At 47.8% G+C, this 25,615-nt stretch overlaps 1 protein-coding gene across 2 annotated transcripts in view; it reads left to right on the top strand.

The window, feature by feature from the left end:
- The window catches only part of PPP4R3A (protein phosphatase 4 regulatory subunit 3A), a 358,677-nt gene that overhangs the window by 199,448 nt on the left and 133,614 nt on the right, over nt 1-25,615 (top strand). For both annotated transcript variants that reach the window (XM_078660041.1, XM_078660040.1), the window contains exon 3: nt 8,613-8,711. In XM_078660041.1, coding sequence (XP_078516167.1) covers nt 8,613-8,711 — 99 coding nt within the window. The remainder of the gene's footprint in view (nt 1-8,612; nt 8,712-25,615) is intronic.

Genomic DNA, 25,615 nt, shown 5'->3' on the forward strand with positions numbered 1-25,615 from the left:
ATTTCAAAGTATATGAAATCCCTCTGGCAACAGTGCGGAGTCACTTACCGCTTCACCACCCCCTATCACCCCCAGGGGAACGGACTAGTCGAGCGGTTCAACCGCACCCTCAAGGGGATGATCATGGGGCTGGAAGAACCCCTACGCCGCCAGTGGGACGTGCTACTACCGTGCCTCCTCTTCGCCTACCGAGAAGTCCCCCAGAAGTCCCTCGGCTTCAGCCCCTTCGAACTCCTGTACGGACACCCCGTTCGCGGGCCTCTCAGCCTAGTGAAGGAGGAATGGGAGATGGCTCCCCTAAAGACCCCCCCGGACGTCTACAAATACCTCCTGACCCTCCGCAATCAGACCCGGAAATTCAGGGAAATCGCTAAAGCCAATCTAGAGGCCAGTCAAGAGGACATGAAGAAGTGGTACGACCAACATGCCTCCTCCCTCGAGTTTGAACCGGGTCAGCAGGTATGGGTGATGTCCCCCATCGAACCGTGTGCCTTGCAAGACAAATGGACGGGGCCCTTCAAGGTGATCGAGCGCAAGAGTCCCGTCACCTATCTCATCGACCTGGAGTCCCCCCGGAACCCCCTCCGGGTCCTCCATGCCAACAGGCTCAAACCCCACTTCATGCGCTCGGAACTCAGCCTGCTGATGGCTACCGACAGTGGTACGGAAGGAGACTCCGAGCCCCTCCCTGACCTACTGAGGACTCGGGAAAGGGATGGCTCGGTGGACGGGGTCCGACTCTCCGAGGCCCTGACCCCAGAGCAGCGTCGAGATTGCCGGGCCCTCCTGCTGCCGTTCGCAAACCTGTTCTCCCTCGCACCCGGAGTCACCTCCTGGTGCCTGCACGACGTGGACACGGGGGACAGTCCTCCTGTCCGACACCGGGCGTACCGAGTACCGGATCGGGTACGTACATGCATCCAAGAAGAAGTCTCCAAGATGCTCGCCCTCGGGGTCATCGAGCCTTCGGACAGTCCCTGGGCCAGCCCGGTCGTCCTGGTCCCCAAGGCCGCGGCACCGGGCACCACACCTGAGCTCCGATTCTGCATCGACTATCGGGGGCTGAACGCGGTCACCCGAACCGACGCTCACCCTATCCCCCGCGCAGGTGAACTGGTCGACCGCCTGGGGGCAGCCCGCTACCTAAGCATCTTTGACCTGACAGCGGGCTACTGGCAGATCGGCCTCACCCCCGGGGCCCAAGAACGTTCCGCTTTCTCCACCCCGGACGGACACTACCACTTCAGAGTGATGCCCTTCGGCATGAAGAACGCTCCAGCCACCTTTCAAAGACTGGTGAACCAGGTATTGGCGGGCCTCGAAGAATTCAGCGCCGCCTACCTGGACGACATCGCGGTATACAGCCGCCACTGGGCAGACCACCTCCACCACCTCCGAGAGGTCCTGCAGGCCCTCCAACAGGCCGGCCTCACCATAAAAGCCAGCAAGTGCCAAATCGGCCAGGGGTCCGTAACCTACCTCGGACACCAAGTGGGGAGCGGTCTGGTGGCTCCCCTCCAACTCAAGGTAGCTGCCATCCAGTCCTGGCAACCCCCCGAGACACAAACAGAGGTCCGAGCCTTCCTGGGGCTCACCGGATACTACCGGCGGTTTGTGAGGGACTATGGCAGCATTGTGGGGCCCCTCACGGAACTCACGTCCAAGAACAGCCCAAAGAGAGTCAACTGGACGCCCGACTGTCAAGCAGCCTTCGAGACGCTGAAGGCCGCCATGTGCACCGCTCCTGTACTCCAGGCCCCCGACTACAGCCGCGAGTTCATCGTGCAGACCGATGCCTCCGACCATGGTGTTGGGGCCGTCCTCTCCCAACTGAACACCGAAGGGGTGGACCAACCAGTGGCCTTCATCAGCAGACGCCTACTGCCCCGAGAACAGCGCTGGAGCACCATTGAGCGAGAGGCCTTCGCTGTGGTATGGGCCCTCAAGAAACTCCGGCCGTACCTCTTCGGAACCCATTTCCGGGTACAGACGGACCATCGACCCCTGCAATGGCTCATGCAGATGCGGGGGGAGAACCCCAAACTATTGCGATGGTCCATCTCCCTGCAGGGGATGGACTTCACTGTGGAGCATCGCCCTGGTCAAGACCACGCCAACGCGGACGGCCTGTCCCGCTTTTTCCGCCTCGACGAGGAAAGTCCCCAAGAAGATGGGTGACTCTCCCCGCCTTCAGCTGGGGGGGACGCATGTTGGACAGGCCACATGAAGGGCTCGCTCCCTCCCCGCAGGACAGGGCCCGGGCCACCGTCAGCACCATTGCCCGGCCCAGCCGCCATCTTGGACACGGCACCACGCGGCCGCGCGGCCTCAGCCCGACCCCAACCCCGGGCCTGGCCAGGCCCCGACATCCCGGCACCACCCTCCACCCAGGAGGTGAACGGACCACTTGGCAGGTCAATGGGAGTACGAAGTGTCGATGGCTCTCCCCCGCCAGGTGCCGAGCACCCCCAGACTCCTCGGGCGCTGGCTCCACCCCCCTGCTGGGTGTCTGGACTCCCTCATCCCAGACCTCCCGACCTCCAAGAGCGAGGGTCCGGACATCAAAGGGCGCCAGACCTATAACTGAGGCAGCCCCAGGACAGGAAGGCAGTTGTATCCTGGAGTCGAGAGACACCGAGAAGAACTCATCCTTGACGGACTGTTGGCGCTGCCACAGCCCTGCCTTGTGAACTATTGTCCTGCCTGCTGGCGCTGCCGCGGCTCTGCAACCTTCATCCTCGTGGGACCTGCTGGCGCTGCCGCGGCCCTCTGCAACCTTCATCCTCGTTGGGACCTGCTGGCGCTGCCGCGGCCCGTAGTAACCTCCATCCTCGTGGGACCTGCTGGCGCTGCCGCGGCCCGGTGCAACCTGCATTCTCGTGGGACCTGCTGGCGCTGCCGCGGCCCGTTGTAACCTTCATCCTCGTTGGGACCTGCTGGCGCTGCCGCGGCCCGTTGCCACCTACGACCTCTTCGGGACCTGCCGGCGCTGCCGCGGTCCGACCCATCCGAACCCCGAGCTCGAGGATTGTGAGCTATCACCGTTACACCTCAGTACCCGTAGGTACCAAGACTGTCCCGCTACCCCCTTCCCTTACTAGAGACTAGAATTGAGAGGATCATCGTGTCCTGATCGCCTTGTATCGCACCACTCTACTACCAGAAGTGCCTATAAAAGGTGTTACCCTGATCTTTGTGTGGTGTCCATCTGTGGGGGGGAAGTTACCTGTCTGTGCGATCACTGTGCTCGGCCGACCCTCCAGGTCTCCGTCTAACAGGGATCGACAGTGTTTGCCATGTGGCTGAAAGATCACCGTAACCTGAGCATCATGTCATTGATGTCCGTGGCACCCGCCCCATCCTCAACGCAGACCCTGCTGGGCAGCTGAAAAGTCGACACATCACTTTCTTAGTGACTGGAAAATCGACGCATCGCCTGCTCTGCCGTCGCCGCATCGACCGAGCATTTTACACACATTGTTCTGTGGCTTCATCGCCACAAAGCCACAGTACGGCCCTGAGGCCGCAGGTCCGGAAATTGATGCTTCACCTCCCCTCACAGTAAGGAATCAATGCAACACTTCTCCTGTTTGCAGAAAGAACTGACACCTCCATTCTTCTGGGACTAAGGAACCAACGCATTGCTTTTGGTTTCTGGTGCTTCGCCTCCTCTGCAGCCAGAGGTCTTCAAACTTTGTAGCTCTGAGCCCCCCTAAGCTAAATATCTTGAAGTCGGGCCCCCTCCAAAACGTTATGGCAAGTACTGGAAGAGCTGGAGAGGCAGGGCTGAGCACATAGGTTTGCTTGTGAGAGCATTTTAGGGGTACTATTTTTGTAGCTCATAACCCCCAGTAAAGTGAGACTTAAATGCTTGAAATATAACCGAAATTGATCAGCAAACACTGCTTTCCATAATTTGGGAGTTGTGAGCCCCTCACACTCCTGGGCACCAATACAACACCAAATGCTTCACTAATGATATATGCATTCCTGAGTAGCAGGCGGTCACACGTACCTCTTTCACCCCTTTCCCTCCATGCCTGGGCGTCACTTCAGTCTTGACACAGGCTCTATATACTTTTCAGAAAAAATTACTCCCATCACTTTGTCCCTTCTACAGCAAGGATTCCCTCTGCTTAATTCTAGCAAGGAATATGCACCCTAATGTCCCTATGCAAAGGCACCCTTGCGCTACCCATGGAATGTGCACTTGATGCAAAGTAATGCAAGGCAGTTTGTAAACTTTTTGTTACTTTGGGAAACTATCCAATGCAAATCCTGACTTGCTTTGGATTGTAAAGCCCAGCATAACACTTTGCATCGGGTTTGCATTACAAAAGTAATGTAGACCTGTTGCAAAGCATTAGTAAATATGGTCTCTACAGTGGCGCTTCGCAGCCTTGAATTACATTTGGGTATAATCCAGAGAAAATTGTAATTTGCGCTGGATTGTTAATACGTTTGTGTTAAACAAGTAACACAAAACTGACGCAAAGTCTTAGTAAATCTGGGCCTAAATAATTTTCCTGCAGCCTTTACTTGTGCTGTGTGTAATAACATTTTAAAATAATGGCAGATTCACAGTGGTTTCTGCCAAAGACCGGGACCTTGTAGCACTAAAAATACAAAAGTCACGATTCCCCACTGCACCAAGCAGGATTTTATTCTCTGAATCTCCCATACACAGACCTCTGCAGCGATTGCATTAACCAACTGAGATTTCATCCATTGAGTGCCTTTACCACTGATTAATTTGTGTGTGCCTTATTTTATATGCAGTTAACGTGAAGTTGAAAAAAACACTTAAAACCTGCTACTGAATATTTGTTCTTTGTATGCCAGTATTTGACACTGGTACCACACCGACTGACCTCTGCCCCATGGCTCCTAAAATCACGGTTCCCATGCTTTTTAGGTTTCGCCCTGGCCGTAGCAACTGCGTAGCAGTTGCTCCACCCAGGGCGAAATCCAATGTTATCTCAATAGTGGGGACTTGAAACCGCCCCTTCTTCCATTGGCTAGCTCCATAAATGGAGGCTAGCCATTGGAAGACACGGTTGTCCATCACTCTTTCCCGGTCAGAACGCGAATCGTGGGCGTTTCTGACTCTTTTTTTAAGTCCTGCCCCTTGTTGCCTTGTGTCCCGGGCCGCGCTGTGATTGGCTGCCGGCCCGGGACCTGACTTGTTTTATGTTGGGTGCATGCTGTGAGTAGGTTTGAATGTTTGTGCTCGCATACTGTGAATGGGTGTGTGCATAGGCGTGTGCTTGGTGAAGTGTTAGTGTGGCTTCTGCTGCATATTAGGCCTTTCCACAAATTACTCTGTTATAAGGCAGCCACATTTGTAGAGAGAGTATGCACTGAACTTAAGATTTCACTACAGTTGTTAAAAATTATACTTGTCATTTAAACAGTTTGTGTACCACGCCCCTAAATGAAGTCATGGAATGTATACTCTTCTTCCTGAACGCATTCACCTGTCCCGATTGCCATAGTGCTAATAAACCTACGGATCTGCTACTCATTTTCATTCCGTTCGTATTTTACCAATAACATTTCGTTGGCTTTTGCCATGGTTTTATTTAAAATGTTCAGATCTGCACGTGTCTGCATTTTTTGTAGACGTAGCGGAGTGCCGACACAGAGACTTGAACCCTGTTTCCAGTTGCAAAGTCAGCAGCTCTGGATGTTGTGCCACATCCGCTCTGAAACAATCCACATTTGATTTTTGTTTCCATTTCCCATTGCACCCACCCTTAACTCCTTCCTCCATTTCGTTTCCCTGAGCATCCTCACACCGTGTACTCAATATCCTGTGGAGGAGGGAAGGGGTCCGGTTGGGTATAATTACAAACAGCACTAGCATCTTCATAGATGAGCAGCAAACCACAACACACACACTGGAAGGTGGCATCGGCTGCGCGCTACAGAATAGGCTTGCAACAGCACTTTAATTTGAGGGCGCTACAAACACCGTTGGAGGAATACAGTTAGAGCAATGCTACTGTCATTGGACACAAGCAAAGGAAATCAGTTACGAGGTGTGTGTACTGGGATGGTTACCTCTCCCTCCGAGGCTCCACCACTTCTGCTCCTTACGACCTTGCTCGATGGTGCTGGACCATCCCCATGGCCCCTGGTGTGCCGGCCACCAGCCTCTCCCTGCTGTACGGACTGAGCCTGGTGAAAGAAATAGTAATGAATGAGTGGGCCACGCCAGCAGCATGACTTGATCGGCATGGGGCCGGCAGGGTGCTACACATGGAGGATCGCTTCTGTCGGAACACGTGCATTGTGCAATTGGAGCCGTGTGTTGGAGGGAACAGCTTCCTGTTCAGTTGCTGGGTTTAGCGGGTCAGGGAGGCTTTCCAGTGGCTGTCGGCTAATGCTTTCCATGTGGCACAAGTGTGGGATGGACACTCTTCTGCCGGTTACTTTCACTGTTTACCCCCATGAGACAGCCTACTTGGCGTTTGTTGCTTGCCTTTTCTGGGGCCCAAAAATAAACAAGCTTTTGCAATGCAATAGGCCTCGCATTTACGCAGGTTTGAGGTATTGACAATACCCATAGCTCTAACTTGTCTGAAGGCGAAACCGTTGCATTGTAAATGCTTGTTTAAATTCCCTTTGGTTGCATGTATATGAAGATAGCCTGGAAATGGGAGAAATAAATAAGTTTGTGCTTCCAGGCCATCTTCATTTACGCTTCCTTTCTGAGACCATCGTCCCCCATGAGAATGCAACCACGGACCCCTGGGGGTGCGCGCACCACAGTGTGAAGACTTCTGTCTGTAGCTGTTTTTCATTCCTGATTTTGACACATCAAAGGTACTTTGTGCTTAACCTTTTAAAAGTGATATCTTTGCTTCTGTATGTTGGATTTTTGTCCTTTTGGCAGATTGATTATTTTTAGGTCTCGCTTAGGCAGCGCTTGTGCTCTCTCTTCGAGGATAACGGTATGAAGCTTCGCCCACTTTCCGCTCATCTTTTTAATTGGCTCCTGTCCCTGTCCTTTGTAATTGGTGGTCTATCATTAATCAATAGGCTTAGTAGTCCCTCTTTATTACCGCCTTTTCTCTTCTTGAAACCTCTCACAAGGGCACCCCCTGTTACATGTGTTGTTTTACAGCCTCCGAGCACTTTTTTTAAGGACTTTCTCAGACACACTCTCCCGCAACGGTTTATTTGATTTTTATTTAACTAGGGCTGCACGCCTCAGCACTAATAATGGCAGCTGCGTTTTCCTTTTGTTCCTTGGGATCTCCGAATGTCGCAGCATGCTTTAAAAAAAGATTTTCTTTTTTTTTTTTTACTATAGTGACACCTGCGCTTTAGCTTTAAGCTTCTTAAGCTAAAACACGGGTGTCGCGATTGCTTCAAAAGTAAAGAATTTTTGTAATCACTTTTTTTCCCCCTATTTCCTTACTTTTGAAGCAATCACGGTATCCGTGCTTTAGCTTAAAATGTTCAAAGCGCGGGTGTTGCCTTTGTAACAAAATTAAATAAATAGAAGAAAAAAAGCAGTCATCTGCCTTTTTTCCCTGTTTGCTTACTTTAGTTACAATCACGGCAACAGCGCTTTAGCTTTAACCACCTTAAGGTAAAGCGCAGGTGAGGTTTTTCTGTTTTTTTAAGCAATCCTGACACCCACTCTTTAGCTTGCGATGTTTACAGCCAAAGTGCGAGTGCCACACAGGTCTTGTATTTGCAAGAGTTTGAGCTATTGACATTGTAAATGACAATGTCTTTTATTTGTGTTTAGTAAATCTGCAAGTGGTATTTACGCTCCGCTTGCAGGTTTTCAAAACACATAAATAATAGGCACCATTTATAATGCCAAAAGTTCAAACTCTCGCAAATGCAAGACCTATTACATTGCAAATGCTTGTTCTAAACTGGTGTGGTGTCCATTTGTAGTGTCATTCACTGTGTTATCTGGGTCTGGTGGCTCAGTGGACTAATGCATCCACTGCAGGTGCCTGTGTTTGACCTTATGGTCACAGGTTCAAATCCCGGAGGGTCCACTCAGCCTTTCATCCATCTGAGATAGATAAAATGAGTACCATTGAGTTGGGTAATAATGAACATCTGTTATTCAGCGCCAAGAGACCTCTGGGTGAACGTGCGCTTTACAAATACACATGTTATTGGCATATTTGTGCAAATGCTTTACACATTGCCTCTTAGAGAAGCCTGGCTACTTGTGCCAAAATACCAAGGGGGTGCGCAGGGTTTATCTTGAGTGTGTAACTCCCTTGTACGGACTAGAATAAGGGTGCCTACTTGAACAGGGTGCAAGCCACTGCCAACTAGAGACCCCCATTTCTAATAGGAGGATATGACTTTTATTACTTTAATTGTCGGTCACTTTCTCCCCTGCCCAAAGCCGCTCTCATTGAGTATTTTGTGGGAGGTCAAAAGTGGCTAGATAAGTATCAACCCAGCCTTCATGCTTGATCTGATCTACTAGCTATGTTGCTTGATGTCCAGCTCTGCATGCACATTTAAATGGACACATTCAAATGATATGAACTGTAGCTGCTAGTTGCTTTAACTATGAGATATTTATCTTTTACTGAATATTCATAATGTGTATTCATTGATTCTTTAAGGACACCTTGATTGTGTGGTCTGAAGCTGAAAATTATGATTTGGCGCTTAGTTTTCAAGAAAAAGCAGGCTGTGATGAAATCTGGGAAAAGATATGTCAGGTAAGTTTTAAACTAATATTTAAGTTTAGACAGGTAAAAGTGGCACTTTTGCATCTACAGTTGCTACCAAACCCTCATACCTTCCTTGTGATTCGTTTTTTGCGGGCAGCTTACAGGTTATCAATAATTGATTGATACCTATTGCTAAGAGGTTATATTGGCGGGATGGGGTACATAACCATATATTTGTTGGGTTCTTAGTATCTTGCTTTGTCTTAACTCGTTGTGTACTTTTACCTGTTTGTATTGGTTTTTATTACTGTTTTATTGTATCTTTTTATGGATGTGTTGTCATCAGAATAAAGAACGCATTATTATCAAACTAAAATTACTGTCTGAATGTTATACCTCCAATCTGTGGCAAGATTTTCACAATCTTTGGTTTCCGATGCATCACAGAAAGCTGATTAAAGTTTTCTGTAAAAGGCCACACTGAGAAGATTGAAAAAATTGTAAGACACTTATGCAACACTTTTTACATTGTCTTCATGCTGTGCTCAATATTTGTGCTAGCGGCTTGTTATTTGGTTCTTGCAAGGCAGTTTGCTGGTGAAAAAAGCTATTGTCAACTTACAGTGGTATTAGTGCTGCCCATTGCTTACCATTAGTCAGATATATCATTCATTTGCTTATTTATTAGCTTGTGTAGGTTTTCCTTTATATTCTTGTGTCCTTTTTCCTTTAAGGTTCGGCCCTCAATGACAGTAAATGTTTTCCAGCTGTCTCCCTTGTATACTTCTGTTCTCCCTCCACTACTCTCCTTGTTTCTCTCTGTTGCCCTTGTGTTTCTTCCCGGCACTCTCTCCGTGCTGCCCCACCCTTGTGTTCTGGTCCTACCTGCGTTTTTTTCTATGCATGTGCTTCTCCCACCAACTCCGCTTTGCTCGGTGCCCTCCTTGTTACTCAACGCCACCCACTGCCCCCCTGTGTTGCTTCCCCCACGACACCACCCGCTTTAAAAGTCTCTTTAAAAAGCACCCGTGTCATGTTGTAGGTGTGCCCTCATGTGGTACTGCAGGCCACTTCATAGGCATCTTTTCCTCTGTTAAAAAACATTGCTAATGCCAATTGGTACAAAGGTGAGACAGATTGGCCTGGACAGTGCTTGGTTTTTTTGTGGTAGCAATTACTGAATGTTAGTTCTGTAACATTTAATTAAGTGAAAGTGCATACATGCACTGAATCTTGTGTTTGATAGTTATGTTAAAAAAATGTATTTCTAGGTTCAGAAAAAGTAATTTACAGGAGTAGTGCTGCACTTTTATTTAGCCTTTTATATTGCAAGTTACTCTCACTATTGAGGCCACAGACCATTGTGCAGTCACAATGTAGAATACAAGGCCTAGTTGGTGTGCTTGGCTAATAGTGGTATCATAGTATCTCCTGTGTGACGCTTCTGATGTCAATTGTAAGTGCTTTCACTTTTTTTGCTCATTTACTACTGCTTGTAGCTTTATAACGTAGAAATATGTGAGCTGAATAGGGTAGAACACAGCTAAATTCATGTCTGTAATAAGAGTCCATGAATGGTGCCCTCTTAGTGGCAGATTGTTGTTTCATTAGGTCGTAATGTAGTCATGAACTCCTGTTGAAGCAGTCTACTTTCTATCAAACACTTGAGTTGCAATTAGAGGAACAGTGAGTTCAAACATGAAGGGGGGAGGCAGTCAAGTCTTTGTGTTTGAAGTGAGACACGAGATTGGGTTACTTATATTTAAGATAGCCACGCCAATGTAGAAAGTACATTTCATGAGCTGAGGTTCATCCTAAGCCCACAACAAACATAGCTCGCTGTGCAGTGGCTACAGCCCCAAAGCAGAAGTTCCTAACCACTGGACAGAGCAGAATGCTTGACATGCTATGATATGCGATCTCCAGTATGGAGATGTTGAAATAGTGTGGTGGTGGTGTTCTATAGTCATTGTAGTATGCATAGAAGGAAGGCTGGAGCTCCAAGGTAGCTTCTATTGGCATTGATTTGATGGGCAAGAACTTGAGCAATGGAATCTGTGAAGGATGCCCTGAAATAGTTTTTATACTCCACATTCTGTTTTTGTTTGAAATAGCTGAAGAATGGCTGTACATTATATTCTTCTGTTTAGATGGCTGAGCATGAACCCAGTGCAATGGGCATTTACTAGTACTCTTGATATTGGTCACTTATTTTGTGTATCATATATTTATAGGGTAAACCCCAATATCTCGGTATTTCACATGCCCAGTTGTACAGCTGTTTTAATAACTGTTGAAAGATATGTTCTCATAAATGTCATGGGTTATATTTACACTATCTCTGATGTTGAATGCTGTCCTCTTAACAAAAAAAATTATAGCATTCCGCATTCAAGAGAGCGCACAGAATGGCGATATTTATGGGCTAGTGTACTAACCCTCTTTAACTGTTACATTAAAATGTACACTGGTGCAGCTTTTGTAATGGTGTTTGTGGCATTGAATAGGCCTTCCTTAAAGTGGAGCATTAAAATGGAATTGTGCGAGGTACTGGAAAACTATCTAAAGACAAAGGTCCGGGTTAGTCCTGTTTTCTTCTTGGGTGATTTACAGCCTTCTGAAAGTAATCTGGCACTACATTTAGAGTGTATTCTGTTGAAGTTCCCTTTCTTTGGTTGACAGATCCAATCCTGTATTTCCCTCTTTTTTTAAAGTTGAGTAACAACTTCCATGGTCGCCATTAATTTGTCTAATTCTCAAGCATTAAGTAAAAAATGCAGTTTCAAGATTCAAAGCTTATAGATCATGATTTGTTCCATTAATTATGTATTGTATTATGTATTGTAATGTTAAGGTTTCCATTACGTTGCAGCGTTATAAAAATGTGCTTCCTATGTTATAGAATGGATTCTAGATTAATGGTATATCCCTTTTAGAGCAGCTTGAGATTGTTTGTGGTGTGTGGATAGATTACTTATCGCATGGATTTTCTTTTCTCAAAATAAATCTTAATACACAACAGCTGATTACTCGTCTTTTTGATGTGCCCACACAATAATTTTGATGACTAATGTAAGAGTCCAGGATGATACAAGATGTATTCAGGTTTCAAGTCTCATGAAGATCAGTGTTCTAGTAGTTTCTAGCACCTTTTATGATGTTAGAAGAGCCTCACTTATTGACCCTTAAGTGTGGGGGTACTCCCATTTCCCCTAATTAAAGGTTAGAATGGACAGCATTCGCCACCACATCTCACTATTAGCAAGGCCGTCCTCAACCATATTGGAAGTTCCACATGTCGCAACACAACCACAGTGAGTACATCTTGCAACAGCCATATTGGAAGTAGAACCTTAAGGCCTGGTCTAGTGTGCAATGGGCAATACTTGGTTATGCTGCCTAGTCACTGTGATCAAAGCTGCTTCAAAGTCAGTTTCCTCACACTTTTACATGATGTAATTTTACGTCATGTTTAGTGTTTTGCCACATAGTGAAATGTGACAGTGTTCAGAAGGACTAATTGAAGGATTTGCTTGTTATTGCTGTGTTAAGGCTAAACTGTGAGCCCACCGAAGCAGTGTTCAAAGGTGCGCTACTAAGGTTAGGTGTGGGCGACTCTACATACATTCTTTTTTTCTGACGGACGCAACGCCCATAAAATCAACTATCCACCTAATCTAACAAAAAAAGCTACCAATGCACTCAAACATAGACTTCTCAAACACCACCCAGAAACACTTATATGTGACCAATACTTCTGCACATCTAAAGGGGTCATTACTAATAATCTCATATTTTACACACAAAAAAGAGCCCAATGGAGAAAAACCCTCTGCGATGCTCGCTATACCTACATCTAGGAAAACCGCACACAGCCTAAGGCTTTCAGTATCCCCCTCAACTGTACTCAATGCAAAATTAACCATCTCCAGCTTCAGCAATGGGATCATTCTCATGCAGGCTTCTGACCACAACCTAGACCTCTTTAATGAATTCTTCCCCTCCATCAAGCAGGAGGTAAATAAAAATAAGACGGCCCCCTTGCCAGACTACCCCAAATCATCTCTTGACCAGCTCCAGATTTTATCCGCCTACAGCGCAGCCACCACAGACTGCCCTCCGCCTCCCCACCTCTCTCCACCACACCTACCAGATCCACTACAACAGACAATTTAGAGACAATCACCTCTGCTACCCCCTTCAACATATGCACACTTCACAATTCCAATAGGATCTTGGAGAGACACATAGACCATAATGTATCCACTACATCTGCCACTCAGGAAAGGCTTGAATTTAAACTCGATTCCAAACCCAAATCTCCATCCATTCCTACCTCTCCCCCTCTTAGCCGTCACATCAACGAGACTCAAGGAAAACCCACTCCTCAGTACACCATGTCCCAAACCGCATCATCAGGTTACTACGCCATGATTGAGTCTAGACTGGGGGAAATTACGCAGGTACTACAACAACTAAAATCCAACCTGCAGAAGTTAACAAGCATCACTACTGAACTAACCCACAACATAGGGCCATCAGATACACTTGCGAGTAATAGTACGATCCTGCATGACAAATGCTTATACCATATTGACCATCCATTAAAATCGTTCAACTCCTGAACTTCCCAGCGCACTAGTTGGCGATCCGCTCCTTTACACAATGCACCAGGACCATGACCTCTCTATCTGACAATGACATCCAAGCCATTCTCCATACATACAAGAGTGCACATCTTGACCTATCACATAGCCTGAATCCCATCTCCACAATTATTTCAAACCTGTACAGAGAACAGAAACAAAACACCAGAGATAAACAAGGGCAACCTCAAACCAGTACCCATCTCAGAGAAAACCATATCGAACATCAAACCCCACCGGAAATGCATACTCCTAAATCGCAGATCTGCCTGGAAACACACAGCTGACATTGCAGACCTTATCCTCGCCCATGACCCTGACCTACTCCTCCTAACTGAAACTTGGTTAAAGAACGATTCTGCTCCAATCCTGGACATTCAGATCCCTCCAGGCTATGACATCGTAAGGGCCGGTTGACCGGAAAGATGAGGGGGCGGCATAGCCTGCATACACTGCATCAAACTACTGGTGAATCAATCACAATTTATTGATCTTGCCACGTTATGAATTCCTAGGCATAAAAATGCACAATAACAGTTGGTTTACCACCCTCCCGGCAAAAATCTTGCATTCACCGAATAAATCATGGAAGTCATGTTTTCCAACCTGGGGCACCACTGCCCCCAAATCTTCCTCAGTGACTTCAATCTTCACTGGTTCGACCATAACGATCCCACAGTTAATAGCCTAAAAACCTCGCTAACTGACCTCAAACTTGTCCAATTCTGCGATAGCCCAACGCACACCCTGGGCGCAACACTGGATCTGATCATTGCCAGGCCCAACTCCATCACACTTAAATTGACTGGACGGACCACCACAGCATCTCCTTCCTTATCACTGAACCAAGGAAAACACACAAACTCCAACGTAAGAAACCCATACAGTGGAAGAGAATACTCGTGACATTAACCGCAATTACCTAACATCCCTCACCAACAATTTTCAATCGCCACCAGTGGACCTGATAGATGCACATGAACTCAAAACCCTCTACAACAACTTTAAAAAAACAAAACTTTTTATTAACAGTGTTTGTCGTTACATTTCAATGTGTTGAGTTTTGTATATTCTGTACATACATCACATAGTATCAGTCCACAGCAGTTTGGTATCACTTTGATAAATCCAACCAATACATCTCTCAGGGTTTTTCTTTTGCCCTCTTTTCCTCACTTATGTCAGTGTTCAGCATCTTCTGTGATATGCATATTTATTGGAGTATTTCATTCACTTTCCTCAGACATTGACTCCTCTCTTGGGGGGTTCACAGATATTGCCCCGATACCTATTCCATCCTCCCCACACCCGGGACCATTTATTCGGGCATTTCCTATGTACGTATACCGATTTCTCAGCCACCATTACACCGTCCATGTCTTGGGACCATCGTCTGAGGGTCGGGGTCAGTCTGGATCCCCAGAACTGCGCTATATTTCGTTTTACTATTGCTATCCCCAGCGTCACCCAATCTCTAGCAGCATGGTTAAGGTCCGTGGGCTCCCATATATTCAGTAAACATCTCCTAGGTTCCGGCTGTATCGTTACCCCCCCGTCACCTCTGACATCGTACCCAAGATGGCAGCCCAATACGTCACAATTTTGGTGCACTGCCAAATTGTATGCCAGAAATGTTCCCAGTTCGCCGCACTGTCATAGGCAGAGCAGGGTATCTGATTTGCCCATTTTGTGTAGCAGTGGTCTCATGTAATAGATGCGGTGTAACACCTTCAGTTGAATTAGTTTCAGCCTGGACGGGATTGCCACCTCTTTAGGGGATGCTATTGCTTCCTGCCAGTCCTCCTGGTGTAATTCACCTATGTTTTCCTCCCATCTTGCTTCAAGTGTCATTGTGGGGTCTGGCTGGTTATTTATTATTTTCCTATGTTTGTGAGATGGCTTTTTTTCGTCATATGATCTGTGAGCAGCCTGTCTTCCAGGGGCGACGATTCTGTTACCTGTGAGCCTGGCCTGATCAGGGTCTTTAGCGCACGTGTAATCTGCATATATTTAAACGTTTCCGTCTTTGATAGTCCATAGGTCGTTTGCAATTGTACGAACTGAATAATCAGGTCCCCCACCCTTGAAATGCCAGTTAAGTCCCATTGACTGAAGCCTTTGGTGTAACACAGCTTTCCCAACTGTTTTGTGTCTCACAGTGGCGTTGCCTGTGTCGTGACACCTTCCCATCCCAATGCCCATTGTGCCCCCATCATTCCGTCCACCCCCAAGAGGTGTTTGTCCATCCGTTAAGCCTGTTCCTCTTGTGGTGCATGCAACCATTGGTTTACGACCGTAAGTTGAGACGCCCAATAATATGCTCTTATGTTAGGTAGTGCGATTCCCCTGTCATACCAACTCTTTACCAGCTTATGCATGGCTATGCGGGTCGCCCTACCATCCCATAGTAATTTTGTTACCTCCAAGTTAATCGCTACAAAATAAGCCGGAGGGACCGGGAATGGTGTGTTCTGCAATGCGTATAAGAATCTGGGTAGCGCCATCATCTTAAAGAGGACCGACCGCTCTACCTAGCAATGTGAGTGGTAGGGACCACCAGTGACTAACATCCCTGCGAAAGCGTATCAAGGGTTTCGTAAGATTCTCTTCAGTGAGAGCTTATCTTGGTCTGTTCTAAAAATTCCCAAATATTTGAACTAGTCTTCCGCCAAACGTATATCGCAGTTACGCGGAGGAGGGCCGTATAGTATGAAAATTAGCGACTTCGCCCAGTTTATGGTGTATCCCGAAACCCTGCCATATGATGCACAGATGTCTAAAAGACTATTAATAGACTGTGCCGGTGACGTTAAATATAACAGCACATCATCTGCATATAGCGAAATACGATCTTCCCATCCCAAGGCCCATTTGAATTCCACGGATTACTGGATCTTGTTGTATCCATGCCGCCAATGGTTCTAATACTATAGCGAATAAGAGCGGCGACAGGGGGCATCCCTGTCTTGTTCCTTTACTCAAGGGAAATTCCGCTGAAAATTCACCCATTTGCCACCACTTGCGCCACGGGTTTAGTATATAACAACTACACCCGTTGGCAGAAATTGGGGCCAAAGCCTGTGACGGAGGACCGCGAAAAGAAACAGCCATTCGACCATGTCAAACGCCATTCGTGCATCCAGACACATAATTATAGCATCTTCATCTATAGTGGCTTTTCGTGCCATCACCCCATGTTGTCTCCTCAGGTTTAAGGCCGTATTACGGTTAGGCATAAAGCCTGCTTGGTCAGGATGAATCACCGTTCCCAAATACGGTTGTAACCGTAACGCTAGCGCTTTTGCCGGTATCTTTGCTTCAGCATTTATAAGGGATATTGGTCTGTAGGACATGCAATCTTGTGGCAGTTTTCCAGGCTTATATATCGCAACTATTGTGGCCCAGTGTTGATCTCTGGGGAGTTCCCCCTGTTTTCTACTGTCCTCATTAAGTAAGTCTTTTGTGAGAACACTGGCTGTTTTCTTATAAAATTCTACTGGGATCCCATTTGGCCCAGCGGCTTTGCCGGTGTGTAGGGTACTGATCGCTCACATCAGCTCCTCTTGCGTCAGATCTGCTTCTAATGACTGAGGTCTCGGGGGTCATTGTTGGCATTTTGATATCTTTCAAAAAAGCTACGTTTTCTTCAATTGTATTCATGGCTGATGGTGTGTATATGGTCTCATAGTGTGTCACTAATGCGTCCACGATTTGTTGAGGATCGATGGTCATGAAATGTCGCAATGTCTGCAGCTGGGCTATCCATATATCAGTTCATTCTTTTTTTTCTAGCCACGCCAGGAGCTTACTCGCCTTATCCCCTTGTTCGTAAATCGTTTCTTGCTTGTTCCTAAATTTGGATTTTGTCGCCTCTCCCGTGTATGCCTTATATTCCTGTTGGGCTAGATGTAGTCTGTGTCGTCTCCCCTGTGGTATTCTTGGCGTGGTCCGCCTCAGCACTGGCTTGCTGTTGCTCTAGCATGAGGATCTGGTGCTGTTCTTTTTTATGATTTGCGACCAGCGAGATCGCCTGTCTCCTCAGTACTGTTTTGTATGCCTCCCACAATGTGTGCAGGGACTGAGTGAACGTTCTCCCTAAAATAGTGTTTGGTAGTATCAACCAGTCCCTTCCTAATCACTTTGTTCCTCAAGTACCCGGGGTATAGCGGGAACAGTCTGCGTCTCCCCGGAATATGGGACGCGCATGTGATCCATACTGGTGAGTGGTCAGATATACCCCATGCCAAATGTGTCTCCTCTAGTATATTCCCAATCCCTGCTGCCAATGTAAATCTATAATTAGGGCACCCGGTTTTATGGTTTTTATTTTTTTAACATTTCCGTCTGTATTTATCCATATTTCTTTTTTGGCTATTTTATGTGTATCCATATTTATTTTGTTTTTTGCGAATAAATGTAGTTGTAAAACTGTACATTTCCATGTTTATTTAAATGATGGGCGTGCCCTCATACTTTGATGTCTGTCGTGTTTTAGCTATTTAAGTTGCCAAATATTACAGAACAGTACATCAACTGTCAAATATTAGCAGTATACCACAAATGTATGTTGACATATACACTTATTTAAAGAAATTTCATCCTGTTTTTTAATTTCCCGTGCTGTCCATCTGCTCAGCTGTTGAGCTATAATTCATGAAAGACAGCACAAAGAGTCACTTGAAAGAAGCAAATTTTCTGTATTTACCCATTTTTTTTAAATAAATGCAGACAGAAAACACTATTTTCTGTCTGTATTCATCTGTAAAAATCAGTAAAAATGGAAAACAGGGAGCCTTATATATAATCTATTCTAGAGAGACTATTTTGTGCCCCTGAGTGGAAGGTATATTGGTGTTTCTAAGGGTGTTTAGTTCTCCGTACATCTGTGAGTCCGATCGCTCTCATGAAATGCTTTAATTTAGTGTCAGCGTCATTAGGGCCCCTGAGGGTTTTCTATCTGTAGTCGCATTAGCTGTGGCGTTAAACTCTCCCCCAATGTTGAGTTACCCTCGAGGGAGCGATAACAGAAATGTTCCTAGTGCCAGGAGGCCCACTGATGGAGCGCTGGAGGAATATTGACTGAAACCATATTATAGTGTCTCCCCCGTCGTCCCGGCTGATTCAGGCCTAATCCAAGTCTCTTGTTATGTTTTGAGGCGCTCTCTCCGTAGGTGACTCCCCTTCTCGAGTTTCGGCCACTCCCGAATTCCCAGGAATCTGTCTATTTCTTCGTCCGCGGCGTCGAAGCTCTCCAGTCTTTCTCAAGCCCTCAAGCCATTCCTGGGCCTCCTGTGCTGATTCGAAAAAACAATGTCTTTCCTTCTGACTCCACTCTCAATTGTGCCGGGAAGAGCATTGCATATTTTAGGTCTCTGCTGCGCAGTTCCTTCTTTACTTACAGAAAATCTCTTCTTTGCTGCGCACCCATCGCCGTGTAGTCCGGATACATCATCACCGTGTTGTTGTCAACCTGTGTAGGGGACGCAATTAGAGCAGCTTGTAGGATTGCATTGAGGTCGCGAAAGTTGAACACACGTGCCAGTATAGGCCTAGGTGGTGCGCCTGGTCGGGGCCGGCTGCTAGGCACGCGGTGTATCCGTTCCACTGAGAAGAAACGGGATAGTCCACGGGGTTGCAGTTTAGTCTTGATCAAGTCTTCCAAAAAAGAGGTCGAGGCCCGGCCCCTTCACACTTTACAGCACCTCCACCAGGCGAATATTATTGTGTCTAGATCGACCTTCCTGGTCATCCAACTTAGCCTCCATTTGCTTGTGCGCTTGTTCCAGTCTACGGATTTGACGTTGCAATGTCGCTGTATCGGAGGAAAGCATCGCCGTCGTGGATTCAACCTCTGTAAGCCGGGTACTGATTTTTTAAATATCTGCTCTCAGCAGCGTTATGTCTGCGGAGATAGTGCCTATTGAGGATTGCATCTGGGTCAGCATCAACATTGTCTTGTAGTGTTACTTCCTTGGTGGGCTCCGACTGGAGGCCATCTACACCTGCTTTTTTGAGAATCCTTGTCAGGGGGCTGCTCGCTCCGGTATGCATACTTTTCCAGTTTGTTCTGCTGTGTTATGCGTTTGCCTCCCCCTCCCATCATGCAGATGTGCATTGTCCAGTGCTTAATTTTTGAGAATGTAAGTGCCAAGCCCTACCTCTTACAGCCGCCTCTAGGTAGGTGGTAGTCACCGCTGCCTGGCTTCTTGTATGGTGTCCTTGCATAGCCTTTCGGTTTTCCCCCTGCCTATCTCTGAGGGGGTTGGGGATTCAATGCTTTTCTTGAGCACCCAGTCTCTTTATCGTTGCCTATTTTGTACGTGGGTGAGGCTGTCGCATGTTCTACCAATCACTTTATTGGTCTTTGTGCCCTTGCGCGCTGAAGGCTGGTCCGCAGGCATAATTGTTGCAGCCCCCACTGGAGGTCTGCACCGTCCCTAGAGCACCTTAAACAGCTAAGATCAAGGAGGAGTAATTACAACAAACACATCAGAATCTCAAAAGCTAACTTCTTCAAAGATCAACTAAACAATCTCTAGAAATCGACCAAGAGAACTATTCGAAATTATTAAACTTCAGTCCGCTAAACATCACACCGACTCTACTGTAGGCCTCAACCCAACTGCAACACTTTTGCCGCCCACTTCTTGCAAAATCCAAAATGATAGAAAAAGAGCTCCTTACAGCAAATAAACAACTCTCATGTCGCCCCCACCTAACCCCAACATAACACAATCTGCACGTACACCTATCCAGCATAATCTTACCCTCAAAAACACTTTTAAAATCTTTTTCAAACATGACATCCTCAAGTTAATAACCACACTTAAACTGTCAAACCACTTCTGCGACCCGCTTCCAGCCAACATCTTCAGCAAGATAAAATGTGCTCTTATACCCATCTGGACAAAGATAGCAAATGCATCTCTATCGCAAGGAACCCTTCCACGCTGCTTAAAAGGACAGGTAACCCCCATTCTAAAAAAACTCGTCTGACCATACAATTCCATATAACTACCGTCCAATATCCACTATTCCTACACTAGCAAAACTACTGGAGAAGTGTGTCCTCTCCCAACTATGCAACCATATAGCCCAATTCCAACTCATTGACCAGTTCCAATCTGGCAGAATCACAGCACGAAACTACCATGACCCTCATCGTTGATGACGCACTCAAAACTAATCCTGCCTCCTAATCCTCCTAGACCTATCATCAGCCTTCGATACTGTAAAACATATTAGTCTCCTAGACCTACTTGTACACAGAATGGTCTTATCAGGAGTAGTCCTAAAGTGGTTTGCCTCCTGCGTAGACGACCAAACTCAAAGAATCAAGATGAACCAATTGCTATCCTTGACCACACCTATCACCCTGGGAGTCCCTCAGGGTTCTGCCTTATCTGCCTTATCTCCTACCCTCTTCAATCTAGTCATGGTACCCTTAACCAAAATTTTGAAACTCTCCAATATCCACTACCACATGTACGCGGACAATACCCAACTATACCTAAAGATATCTTCATTGGATGACATGCGCCTACTCAATGCAACTTTACAAAAAACCCACATCTGGCTAACAAAAAAACGGACTTTCTCATAATCTCCCCACCACAAGGACCAGGTGACATAGTAAACTAGATGAAACACCTAACAGCCCTCAATTGCAACCCTCACATTATCGATTCCACAAGATCACTGGAAAAAATACTAGACAAGAATCTCAATATGAGGGAACTCGTCAGCACAGCCACCAGAGGAGCCAACTTTATATTTGAGCATTTTCAGAAACCGAAAACCCTTCCACAATTACCTAAAAATAGCTGTTCAATCGCTAGTTCTACCCTGAATAGAATATGGGATACAACCTTATGTGGCTTGCCGAGTTCCAGTCTGGCTCCTTTAAGAGCCTCGCTCAACACAGCTGCAAGACTCATCACTGGCTCCAGAAAGAACAACCACATCACCTCGCATCTAGAGTAACCGAATTGGCTTCCTTATGAGGCAAGAGCACAGCTAAAGATTGCATGCATGACGCACAAAACCCTGTACCTCAACACGACAAAGTATCTGGACAATAAACTTGAATTATCAGGCAATAGCAGAACTCTGAGAAGCACCAACACCCTACTATTGAAACCACAAAAGTTTAGGAAAAAGAAAACCCACACACGTACCTTCTCTTACCTAGCACCTAGGATATGGAACGCCTGCCCCAAACAATCAAAATGAAACCCTCCACCATCTCCTTCAAAAATGAAGTCAAACTACTTCTAAAGAATAAAACTCTCTCCTGATCCCAGCCCTGATGTAAGTTGATACCAACCAGAAACTGCTCATCTGCCAAGATGCGTGATCTCTAAACGAGAATCCTAACACAATCCTGACCTTCAACAAGAACTTAAAACATATACAATCTCATCTTAGATACTCATTTATGTGTGACCAACGCACACCTTTATTTCAGATGTAACCTTTGTAAAGCGCTCTGAGACCCTCAGAATAAACATGAGGAAGAACTCCCAAAACATGCTCAGGTGACATCCAAAGAAGAAGGAGCTGAACAAAAGTTGTTGAACACCAAATCCCACAAAACAACCTCAGCACTGAAAGGCTTGTCGACCAAAGGAAAGCCAAAACAAAAGAAGCCTCACTGGTCTGACATCGAAGGAAGAGCATGAGGGCACAGGAATCAACAGATGTCTAACTTCTGGTGCAGAAGATGATGCTGAAGAGCGGGTGCTTGAAGTCGAGTGGAAAAAAAGACAAAATGAAGCAGAAATCTCTACAGGAAAAAGGTGGGTTTCAACGCATCCCATTGAAGTGTTTGGATCCCATTGAAGTGTTCAGGTCAGCCAAGCTGAGAGGAGGCAGAGCTGGTCAAACTTGAACAATGCCAGAGCCACAAGAAGAGTAAGAGCTGCTCAAAGAACAAGACTTGGTGGACCTGAAAATATTTCTGAATGCCGACACTGTCGATGTTGACCAATGGCAGGACCTTAAAACGGGCTCCGCAAAGGAAGGCGTAGAGTCCTGCCCTTTGAGGCCATTCCCCCATGGTGACATTACAATGTATGATTCGGAGGCAGACAGGTATGGGGTCAAACTGAAAGAAGAATAGGCACAGACCTGCTTCTTGAAATCCTTGCACAGTATGAGCCAGTACCTCCTGTTGCTGCTGAGCATTCTCTGGATCAAGGAAGGGAGGCATTCAGGGTACCTGCAGCGTGCAAGGCTGTAACCCCTTGAGGCTAGAAGTACAAATTCTTCCGTAGTCCTATTGTATATTCTAGGAAATGCAATGGCAGACGCAATGGCACCTTAGCAAGAAAGATGCACAATGTCCCTAGATTTGCTAGCCCACCCTGGAAAAAGAGAGCAATGGACTGGAAATGGTGGGGCGAAAAATGGAAAGAGAAGCTGCAACACAATGGAGGATCGCTTACTTCAATATCCTCCTGAATTGGTACATCCACCAACATTGGGAAAAAGTCAGAGTTAATGAATCACCTTCCAGTGCAGTTCCAGTTATGGGCAGCCATGCTTGCGAAAGAGGGGAAGACAATTGCCAGCGCGTACCTGAAGTCTGCACTCAATGCTACAGATACAGCCAGCAGGAATATGGTCACAGTTTCAACCCTGAGGAGATTAGTTCTACCAGTGCAAGTGAAGCATCAGGACAGTCATGGACACCCTTCAAAGACTGGAGTTCATGATAAACCTGGAAAGTCATCAACGCAGCCGGAGACCGAAATAAATGCTGCTGGGGCATGAATCAACACAGTGGAAGAGAGCCGTTCCCATCCTCAGTAGTGTTCAAGTGAGCACAGAACAAGCTCACTTCTATCACAAGAACTAGTCTTTGACAGTGAGGTCTGTGGGGAAAATTATGGGGATGATGGCCTTGTGCATCTCACTGATTCCCCACTCAGGACTACAAATATGACCACTTGTGGAATGGATCCTAACTCAATGGTCACTGGCAACAGGAAGTTGGGACAATCTAGTGGTTGTAACTCAAAACGTACAAAAAGAAATAACTACAATCAACACACAACCTACTCTCTGTGCAGGAAGGCAGGGTCCACCACCCAGAAACCAGCAGCTTGAGTCAAGCACCCCACGACGCACCCACGGACCTTTCAGCTGCCACGCCTGCAAGTTCACCTGCATCCGGACCTGCCTCACACCAGCTCCCGCCAAGTCGAACACCAGCAGCACCCACCTCAAGTGCATCCTGCTCAACACCCGCTCCGTCCACAGACACGCCATCGAACTCTGGAACCTCCTAGACGCCACAGCCCCTGACGTTGCCTTCCTCACGGAGACCTGGATGAACGCCTCTTCAGCCCCCGACATCGCCATCGCCATCCCAGAGGGCTACAAGATCGTCCGGAGGGACCGCAACGCCAACCAGATGGGAGGAGGCATCGCCATCATCCTCAGGAACACCATCCGTCTCACGACCAGCACCGACAACACCCTGACCAGCGCCGAACACCTGCATTTCCAGATCCACACCAACCCAAACACCACCCTTAGAGGCACCCTGATCTACCGACCTCCGGGACCACGCACACAATTCAGCGAGGACATTGCTGACTTCGTCAGCCCGCATGCCCTCCCCTCCGCTCCGCTGACTACATCCTCCTGGGGGACCTCAACTTCCATCTGGAGAACAACAACGACCGCAACACCAGCACCCTGCTCGACAACCTCGCCAATCTTGGACTCAAGCAGCTGGTGTCCACCCCCACCCACCTCGCCGGACACACACTCGACGCCGTCTTCTCCTCCAGCACAGACGTCGCCTTCAGCCACGCCACAGAACTCCACTGGACGGACCACAGCTGCGTCCACTTCGCCTTCAAGAGAACGACGACCCACCACCACCAGCAACAGGCCGCCCGCAGAAGCTGGAACAAGATCACAGCAGACCAGCTCGACACCTCCCTGAGCCCGCACCCTCCTGCCAGCTCAGCGAACCCCAGCCAGGCCGCCGAGAACCTCACGAAGTGGATCAGCATCTGCGCGGACGAGCTCGCCCCGCTGAGGACCCCGCCCAGCAGACCCGGCAGCAAGAAAGCCCCATGGTTCACCGACGAACTCAAGAGCTCCAAGAAGAACTGCCGAGCCCTCGAGAGTCTGGAGAAGGGAACCTACACCGGACAACAGGACCACCCTCAAACTGGCCACTCGGAAGCACCACCAGCTGATCCGCGCCGCCAAGAAAACTGCTTTCAAGGACCGGCTGGACAACAACGCACACAACAGCAAGGAACTCTTCAACATCGTGAAAGAGCTTTCCAACCCCAGCGCAGGAAACAACGACATCACCCCATCGCAAGACCTCTGCGACTCCCTCGCTTCTTACTTCCACAACAAGATCGCGGACATACACAACAGCTTCAACAAACAACCAACGCACACCAGGACCGAACAACCACCCCCCACCACCACCCTCCACGCCTGGACCCCGATCAGCACCGAAGACCCCATCCGCACGATGAACTCCATCCACTCCGGATCACCGACCGACCCCTGCCCTCACCACGTCTTCAACAAGGCCGACGCTGTCATCGCACCCCACCTGCGAGACATCATCAACACATCCTTCGACACCGCCACCTTCCCTGAGAGCTGGAAGCACGCCGAACTCAGCGCTCTACTCAAGAAACCAACAGCGGACCCCACCGAACTCAAGAACTACCGCCCCATCTCGCTCCTCCCGTTTCCAGCCAAAGTCATCGAGAAGACCGTCAACAAGCAGATGGCCGCCTTCCTCGAGACGAATGGATCCCTCGACCCCTCACAGTCCGGCTTCCGAGCCAATCACAGCACCGAGACCGCACTCATCGCCGCCACCGATGACATCCGAGCCCTGATGGACAACGGAGAAACAGCGGCCCTCATCCTCCTAGACCTCTCCGCGGCATTCGACACTGTCTGCCACCGCACCCTAGTACAGCGCCTCAGCAACGTCGGAATCCGGGACAAGGCGCTGGAATGGATCATCTCCTTCCTCGACGGAAGAACACAGAGAGTCCGCCTACCACCGTACAAATCAGAGGCCTCCGAAGTCATCTGCGGCGTCCCTCAAGGATCCTCTCTGAGCCCCACCCTCTTCAACGTCTACATGAGCCCCCTCGCGGCCATCGCACGCCAACACAACCTCAGCATAATCTCCTACGCCGACGACACCCAGCTGATCCTCTCCCTGACCAACGACCCCGCCACCGCCAGAGCCAGCCTACACGAAGGGATGAGAGAGGTAGCCGAGTGGATGACGACCAGCCGCCTGAAACT

The sequence above is a fragment of the Lissotriton helveticus genome, chromosome 9 (assembly GCF_964261635.1).
Source record: "Lissotriton helveticus chromosome 9, aLisHel1.1, whole genome shotgun sequence".
Taxonomy (NCBI): Eukaryota; Metazoa; Chordata; class Amphibia; order Caudata; family Salamandridae; genus Lissotriton; species Lissotriton helveticus.